The 9435-nt window shown below is 39.0% G+C and overlaps 1 protein-coding gene across 3 annotated transcripts in view; it reads left to right on the top strand.

Annotated features, from left to right (window-relative positions):
* Positions 1-9435, top strand: part of UBXN8 (UBX domain protein 8) — a 26900-nt gene that overhangs the window by 7242 nt on the left and 10223 nt on the right. For 2 of the 3 annotated variants that reach the window (XM_007119030.1, XM_007119029.1), the window contains exons 4-6: positions 4879-5001; positions 6858-6995; positions 8444-8485. In XM_007119030.1, the coding sequence (XP_007119092.1) occupies positions 4879-5001; positions 6858-6995; positions 8444-8485 (303 nt within the window). The remainder of the gene's footprint in view (positions 1-4878; positions 5002-6857; positions 6996-8443; positions 8486-9435) is intronic. The other variant, XM_007119031.1, reaches the window with a different exon arrangement.

Genomic DNA, 9435 nt, shown 5'->3' with positions numbered 1-9435 from the left:
GCTCCGGACGCGCAGGCTCAGCGGCCATGGCTCACGGGCCCAGCCGCTCTGCGGCATGTGGGATCTTCCCGGACCGGGGCACAAACCCGTGTCGCCTGCATCAGCAGGCGGACTCTCAACCACTGCTCCACCAGGGAAACCCCTCCATTTATTTCTGTCTTTAATTTCTTCCAACAATGTTTTGTAGTTTTCAGTGTACATAGCTTTCACCTTCTTGGCTAAATTTATTCCTAAGTATTTTATTCTTTTGGTTGCTATTATAAATGCAATTGTTTTCTTAATTTTCTTTTTTGATTTTTCATTACTAGTGTATAGAAACACAAATGATTTTTGTGTGTTGATCTTGCCTTCAGCAATTTTACTTTATTAGCGCTAGTGGGTTTTGTGTGTGGATTCTTTGGGATTTTTAATGTATAAGATCATATCATTTGAGAATAGGGATAGTTTTACTTCCTCATTTCCAAAAGTGATGTCATTTATTTCTTTTTCTTGCCTTATCACTCTGGCTAAAACTTTAAACAGTGTTGAATAGTAGTGATGAAAGTAGGCATCCTTGTCTTATTCCTGATCTTAGAAAACTTTTAATCTTTCACTATTGAGTATGATGTTAGCTATGGAGTTTTTCCTAGATGCCTGTTATGTTGAGCAAGTTTCCTTCTATTCCTTGTTTCTAAATAGTTTTATCATGAAAGAGTGTTGAATTTTGTCAAACGCTTTTTCTTCATCAATTCAGATGATCATGTGGTTGTTCCCCCCTTTGTTTTATTAATATGTATTACATTAATTGATTTTCTTATGTTGAACTATCTTGCATTTTTGAGATAAATTACACTTGGCATTGGTATATACTCCTTTCAATAAGCTGTTGGATCAGTTTACTAGTATTTTGTTTAGGATTTTTGCATCTGTATTCATAAGGGATATTGGTCTTTAATTTTCTTGTAGTGTCTTTGCCTTGCTTTGGTATCAGGATAATGTTGACCTCATGGAATGAGTTAGGAACTGTTCTCACCTCGTCTGTTTTTTGGAAGAGTTTGAGAAGGATTGGTGCTAATTCTTCTTTAAAGGTTTTATAGAATTTAGTGGTGAAACCATCTGGTCCTGGACTTTTCTTTGTTGGGAGGTTTTTTACTACTGACACAGTCTTATGTTAGGTCTGTTGAGATTTCCTATTTCATATTGAGTCAGTTTAGGTAATTGTGTGTTTCTCAGAATTTTTCCATTTCATCTTGGTTATCTAATTTGATGGCATACAATTGTACATCTTTATAATCCTTTTTATTGCTGTAAGGTTGGTAGTAATTTCCCCACATTCATTCCTGATTTTAGTTGTCTTCTCCTAGTCAAGTTAAAGTTTTCTGAAATTTGTTGATTGTTTTAAAGAAACAATTTTTGGTTTCATTGGTTCCGTTGTTTTTCTATTCTATTTGTTTATCTCTTCCTTATTATTTGCTGCTGTGTGCTAGCTTTGGGTTTAATTTGTTCTTTTTCAAGATTTTTAAGGTGTAAAGTTAATGATTTGATATCTTTTCTTCTTCTTTAATTAGATATTTACAGCTGTAATTACCTCTGAGCACCGCTTTTGCTACATCCCATCCAAGTTTGGTTTTGCTAGCTAGGAGTTGCATTTACCATGGATGATTATCTAACAGTTATTTTCGTGAGCTTGAAATGTCAGGTAGCATTTGCGCAGTTGCCAGATTGACGATTGACCTTTGTAAAAGAGGAGACTCATTGTGGACTTTTATCTAAATATTAAAAACATTAACCCTTTACAAAGGCCTAGGTACAAAGGTATTAAAATTTTGACACCTATCACTTGTTTTTCTGGTGAGCAAATTATTGCTTTTTTAAGTAAACAAATGAAGGCTGAAAAAAGATCCCAAGAGTAAAAGCCTATGTATTTGTTAGGGGGTGGGAGGAGTTACTGTTCAATACATTTGTAACTACCCTGATCTGAATTCAGTAGCAAGGAAAGTGTCCTTGCGAGATCTTTTGTAAGAAGTTCTCTTGTAAATATTTGAGCTTCTAATGTTTATTTTTTTATTTTTATTTTTTATTATTATTATTTTTTTGCGGTACGCGGGCCTCTCACTGTTGTGGCCTCTCCCGTTGCGGAGCACAGGCTCCGGACGCGCAGGCTCAGCGGCCATGGCTCACGGGCCCAGCCGGTCGGCGGCATGTGGGATCTTCCCGGACCGGGGTACGAACCCGTGTCGCCTGCATCGGCAGGCGGACTCTCAACCACTGCGCCACCAGGGAAGCCCTAGTGTTTAATGTTATTTCCTGTGGAAGTCACTATTCATTTTTAAAGATTTGCAGCGAGATGGATTAGTTAACTATAATTCCATCTATATTTCAATTATATACTAATTGGCATCTGTAATTCCTGAGGGTTCGAAAAAAAAATTGGGATTCTTCTGTTTGGCAAAAGTCTAAAAACTTTAACTGTCTGTCTTCTCTTTTTGGACAAAGGGAAAATAATAAATCAGTATCTCACAGTGTATCTACATGCACGGTGAAGTGCCCAGCCTGGGCAGACATGTGCCTGGTGATGCATAACATTCTTGAGTCTTTGGATTCTAAAAAGGTGATTTTTCTCCTCAGACGCATGATTGGTAGTTTGATTTGGTATAGAATTACAGGTTGAAAATCATTAGAATTCTGAAGTATTGCACCATTATCCTCAAAATTCCAGTGTGGTTTTTCAGGTTCCCTTTTTCTTTTTGTTAGTTCTAGTCTCCATTTTTCGCGTCGGAGGCTTTCCTTAATCATCTGTTAGTTCTTGGCTCTGTCCTTGCAGTTTAGAATGACACACACTAAAAGCTAACTGATGGTGTAAGTATCTGTAAAATTTCATCAAGCTTTGTGTTTTACTTCACAGAAAAAGGAAAATCAAGCTAATTGGAATTTCTGTGTGTGGGAGCAAAGCTTGATGGGTTGTCTGCTGATGTAGGGTAGACACCGATTTAACTGTAGGGATACTGAGGAGTAAGCTAGCTTTGTCAGCATCTCCGTGTTTCTCTTTGGCAGTTCACCTCCTCTAGACAATGCGTCTCCATTCTCCCGCGTGGGGGTGGTTAAGGCCTGGCTGTCTGCAATCTGAGTCAAGTTGGGAAGGGCTGGGGAGTGTCACCTTCCAGTTGGGTGCATTTTCATGTGCTTTTTCTGTTTTAGTTTGCATTCCTGCCCTCCACTAGGCCTGGATCTGTGACTCAGCAGCCTCTCTGGTTCATATTCCCAGAGAATAAACCTTCATGCCTGGATGTGTGGTAGAGTAGTGGGTCTGGGGGTACAGTAACTCTCTTATAATTTTTCCCCTCCTTTTCTCTAAGAAACTCAGATGCAACGAATTGGAATAGTCCTAATCCTTGGTTCAGTACAAACTCATTGTGAGACAGGCTGGGACCTGGAACCCTTTACTGCAGTGCTTGCCCCTGGACAAAGCAACAGAACACAAAGAAACTGTAAGGGACTAAAAATAACTGCATGCCTGCACAGTTGGGACAAGTTATGAACAACAAGATACCAAAAGGCCAAAATCCAAGTGCCTCTCCTGAGGCGCCAGGAGCAGAAGCTGGGCACTGCGCATGCCCCCTGCACACAGCACTGCCAGGGGGTGGGCAGGCCACCTGAGCGCCCCTCCAGGCCTCCCCTCACCCTGTTTAAGGGACCAGCTCAGCCCCCGCCCCAGGGAGTGAGCAAGGGAACCTGCTGCTTGTTCCCGCTCCCAGGTGCTGCAGCAGGAACCCCAATAAAGCGTTGCCTGAATTTCTCATCTCGCTTCTTACCAACTTCTGTGGATTAGAGTCCCAGAACGCAGGTTGGTAACACTTGGCTGATGCACGGTTTCCTCCGACACCCTCAATATTAGCTCTGCCCCTCACCCTGTGTCCCCGCCAGGGAACCTGGTGTCTCTCTTCCTGAGCTGTTCCAGTCTGTGGCGTGCACGGCTGGCTTCCTGTTGCTGTCGTCCTTCGCAAGCACCTAGGTTGCAGTTTTCTCATTCAGATCAGTTAGCATCCCTCTAGTTGTCCTTACATATAGTGGTTTGGGGGTTATAGTGTTTCTCTGTTTTTCATTGGTGATGGAATTAGGGTTTCTGTTTCTTGTTCCCTTGGTTGTTTTGGGATGATTTTTCAAGAGGCAGGGGGAGGCAGAAATAATTTCACTCTGTCATCTTTTTTTTTTTTTTTTTTTTTTTACGGTACGCGGGCCTCTCACTGTCGTGGCCTCTCCCGCTGCGGAGCGTAGGCTCCGGACGCGCAGGCTCAGCGCCATGGCTCACGGGCCCCGCCGCTCCGCGGCATGTGGGATCCTCCCGGAGCGGGGCACGAACCCTCGTCCCCTGCATCGGCAGGCGGACTCTCAACCACTGCGCCACCAGGGAAGGCCTCACTCTGTCATCTTAAAACCAGAATCTCCATGTCTTTTGAGTCTAAAAATATTTTCTACTTTACCATGATCGAGCAACATTTCATTAATGCTCTTTCAAACCAGTTCATGCCTTAGGCATCATGCCTTGAACAAACTGCTTTTGGTTTAAGTTCCTGGAAGTCAAAGTCCTTGTCCTCTGCATCTTTGTATTCCAGCCCCTCGTAAGTTTTTTGTTGCCTTGAAAACACATTAAAGGATATATAGGTAGACTGCCATACAAGCAGAAGTGTAGAACATTTGTTTTTATTTGCATTAAGCACGAATGCAAATTTTTAGAGAGTGATGCAGAAGTGGAGGATGTTGCTTTTTTGGCAAAATTGAATTAGTGTGAAAACACCATTTCTTACTTGGTTCTTATTTACAACATTATAGACAATGTAAATAAGATCTTAGGAATGTTAATGTATAGTAACACCACCTAATTTATGTTTTTTGGAACAGGCCAGCAGATACATAGAGAATGTTCTAAAACCACACCAGGAAATGAAATTGAAAAAGCTGGAAGAACGCTTTTATCACATGACGGGTGAAACCTGGAAGTTAAGCAATGGTCATAAACTTGGGGTTAGAAAATATTATATTTTGAATTCTGCTATTGCTTATGTTTCCTTTAGCATGTATTTATTTTTTAAAAATTGCAAATGATTAGTCCAGTCTATCTTTTAGGAGTCTTTATTTATAATGATTGTATATCAGTTTTTATTTAGCATATTAGTATGTCACATGTGTTTAAGTGGTTTTTGATGTCCAAAGAGTATATAACTTAGATCCTTGAAAAGCTCTAACATAAGGCAGTCTTTGAGAAAAGTGTTGACCAAATCACATCTTTTATTTGAGGGAATTCAGATCTCTAAGGTATTATAAGCTCTCATAATATTCATCATGTTTGGCTTTGTTTTTTTAAAGCCAAATTGACCTTTGACTCTTTTTTCCTTTGGCATTGAGTATGAATTCTGTCATTTGCTAGTGGATGTTTACAATGTTAAGTTTTCTTACAGAGAATAAAAGGATATTCTTAAAGGAATTCAGTTTTAGAACTGGCTGCAGACTTTTTGTGTAAGATCCTTTCTGTCCCAAAGACATTTTTGTATTTTTTGTTTTGTTTTGGTTTGCTTTCTGTTTATATTGCACCGTTCACCATTTTGTAAAGAAAATGATCCAGTAGAGGTAAACAGGATTCTGACAGTGAAGCAGAGTGTTTGTATTCATTTCATAATGGTAAATATGTCGTAAAACAATCAAGGGTGGGTAATAAAATTAATGTGAAAGACGGCAACATAAAATGAAACTCCTCTATGTAGTGACTTCACTTCTGAGTTGCATTTGTCTTCTGTTAGTTTTGTATGTTAGACATTGACAGCCTGACCTTAGCCTGCCACGTTTCTTTCTGAAATGGTCACGGTGTGAATTCGTCATTCTGCCCCTTGCTTTTAGGCTGTGTCTCCGTGGTACTACTAGTATATATTGTAACCTAATTAGTGGAGGCAAAAGAAAGTCAGGGAGCGAGTAGACTGTTGGTGTTATGACCTGAGACTCTAGGAAGGAAAGTGTACCCATTGCTGATCCAGCCCCTAGTTTGCAGTGAGGCGGCTTAAGTTTGGCCAGTTAGTTGTTCAGTATCAATATCTCTTGACTCCCATTCCCTGTGCTCCTTCCAACAAATTCTCTTAGGCTAAAGGAATGGGGAAAACAGCCCACCAAAATGGTGCCCATTTTTAGTTTGATAAAGAGAACTTTTCAAAGGTCAGTACATATAGAAGAAAGGCATTATTGAACTAATAAGTATATATTTGAGACTTTGACATTTAAGTGAATTATCTTGCTAAGGAAAAGGTTTTAATAGATAATATTAATAAAAAATAATCTTTAAGATTTCTGGAATAAAATCCTATCCCTCCTAAAGTGATTAATTCAAATGGAAGATCAAAGTTTGACTTTGAGAGCTAAAATATATTTATATATAACAAGATACTGGGGCCACACGCAGCTATGGAAGTATTGCCTGGTCACACGCATAGACCTGTGTTTTTACACACATGTTCTATTTTCACAGCCTTTTTAAGGCACAACCTCTTGCACTCCTTTGCTTCCTTTACTGCAGGGAGGAAAGAATATCATTCAGGTTTTCTTCTTTCTTCTTACTGAAAAACTGAGGGGTCAATTAAAATGGAATGGTCCCTCTCAGCCGTGTACTATCACAGGGAGCCCCAGAGCTGAATAAGGGTGGTTTCTGTGAGACGTTAGTTAAGTTCCATGTTTTTTTGGTCTAAGGAGATAATGCTTTAAATTTCTGGGTCTAATAATGACTTAATTATATATTTTTTTAACTGAAATGCCATCAGGGTAAAAGAAATAACCATTGTGAATAGAATAAAGTCGATAGAGAGCATCTCTTTAGAACTTGTCTTGTTTTTGACCAGGGTGGTGAAGATTTGGTGCTTGAAAGTGAGAGTCAGACATTTTCTGAAACATCAAACAGAGAAGCAGCAAAGAGATGGAACTTGCCTAAGCCTGTAACCAAAGTTTCACCACCCACTGAACAGCCCACGCAGAAGGAGGTTCATTACTTAATGCCTACTCACTGAGCTGTATCCGGGTGCAGTAAGAATATGGTTCTGTGGGTGAAAGTGTTATACTGAGGGAAGATTAGGACTGGCTTTTAATCCAGATGGTGTCTTCATCTGGATTCATGAAGCTTCAGCTTCATTAAGAATCACTTTTCCTGTTTAATATTAATATTAATGTTCTGAGCCAAACTTTAGAAGGAATCTAGGAAGATAAATGGTGATAAATTTAGAAAATAGTTCTTTTTGAGGAAGTAATTAAATTATATAGAAATGAAAAATATTATGTTTACTAAGGGAAATATTCCTATGGGTAGCTAAGACACGATGAAGTCATATTTAGGGAGTGGTTAATATTATTAACATGAGTGTATCACTGTTCTCAGCAGCCCTTCTAGGGAATGAGTTAGCAACTGTTCACTTTGGAGTGATGCCCAGGTTTATCATTCCTTTTTTTCTTTCAAATCTTTAATCCCTAAGTTGACAATGATTTGGAGCTGGTTAAGGTTGAAATAAGTCTGTTTTTATTAAGTCTTAGGGAAAGCTAGTAGGCTATCTAGTCCCTAAAAGTAGTTTCTAACATATTACTTTTCAGTCTCAGGTTTCCTGGTCCCTTCATGGAGCTTGAGAGTAAGAATCAGATCATTGAACTGTGTCTAACATTTAGTCCATAGGACTAATTAAAATTTCAAGAGTCTTTGCTTTTTGTTAATAGCACAGATTATCTCATGCTGATGGTAACCTTTGGTTGACTGTCACATATGCTTTTTATACCAAAGAAAAACAAATGGTTTATTTAATAAATGCAGTTAACGTTTGTTAGACAAAATGTTATAAAACATGGAATCTATGCTATTAAAAAATAAAAAGCATCCCTGGAGGTGAAATTGTTCATAACAAGTGTTTTAATGAGAGAAAATGGTCTGTACATCTGTTTTTTTAATACATTAACAGAAATAGGGAAACGTGAGTAAATCATGAAAGCAACCAAAGTGAATGGTGGTTATCCAGTCCCCTAGAAGATGCTGGTGAAGAAAAATAAATATGCACTCATCTTACTGTGTATATGTATGAACCAAAATAATTTGGGGGTCTTATTGAACTTAATTAATATTTACCCTCTGTTTCTGTAAGTAGTACATTTTTGTATAATGTCTTGGAACATCATAAACACGGAGTTCTTTAAATGTGTATAGATTGGTAGCTATCATCTCAAATCCTGTTTTTATGATCTACTGTTAGCACAAAGTTGCTTACCCAAAAATGTTTAAGTGAGTCTTGTTCTCACTGTAAATGTTTTATAAATATATATTAAAAGAAAATATTTCATTAAGGATAGATATGTCCAAACACTATATTGAAAGGAACTCTTCATGTTGAGATTATTTTTTTCTTCTTCAAACTGTTTACATTCCTGTTACTGAGTACTTATTTTTCTTTAGGTTCTTGATTTACCTGAGGAACCTCCTGAAATAGCTGAAGAAGTAAGCTTATTTTTTTTCTCTTTGAAAATTAAATATATTTTCTATTTTCTTTAATATCAGGTAAGTACATTTTATCTAAATTTGGGTTTAGATGGGAATTCCCTGGTGGTCCAGTGGTTAGGACTCGGCACTTTCACTGCTGGGGCCTGGGTTTGATCCCTGATCGGGGAACTAAGTTCCCACAGGCCGTGAGGCGTGGCACCCCTGCCCCAAAATAATGGTGGTCCAGTGGTTAGGACTCGGCACTTTCACTGCTGGGGCCTGGGTTTGATCCCTGATCGGGGAACTAAGTTCCCACAGGCCGTGAGGCGTGGCACCCCCGCCCCAAAATAATAAATAAATAAATTTGGGTTTAGAAAGGAGAGAGACAGCATAGTGTTTATGTGATTGCATTATGATTAGATCTTGTTTTGAATATGGGGTAATATCAAACTCCTCATCGCGAGTCCTATTTTGGAAGCCTGCTGTCTGCTGAGCTTGTGTTTTAAAGCCCTCCCACTTCATCAGGCAGAGATAGGATACTTGGGCTTTTCCAGAACTTTAGGTCACCAAATGAGTTACCTATTAAAATAGAATCAAAAAAAAAAATAGAATCAAAATAGGCAGATGACTTCAAATTGTCGTTTTCCCCTTAAAAAAGAGAAGATGAAGAATGCAGCTACTTTGTAGGTGTTAGAATTGAAGGCTGGTTTGCTGTTTGCACGGCAGGGTTGGACTGAGTCCCGCCTCTTCATTGAGCTGCCCTCTGCCAACTTTGTCATCATCTATGCTGCCTTCCTGCGGTTGCCCAGCTCAGTTTCAGACAGTCTCTAATGTTCAGGAACACGTGTCTTTAAAACCACCAAGTGGCTTAGGCAAAGGAGAGCCGGATGGTTTTCCATTTCATGATGCTCAGCAACTGTTACACTCCCTGAAAACCACTTTTTTTTTTTTTTTTTTTTTTTTTTTTT

The sequence above is a fragment of the Physeter macrocephalus genome, chromosome 20 (assembly GCF_002837175.3).
Source record: "Physeter macrocephalus isolate SW-GA chromosome 20, ASM283717v5, whole genome shotgun sequence".
Taxonomy (NCBI): domain Eukaryota; kingdom Metazoa; phylum Chordata; class Mammalia; order Artiodactyla; family Physeteridae; genus Physeter; species Physeter macrocephalus.
This window is presented reverse-complemented; position numbering and strand designations above follow the sequence as displayed.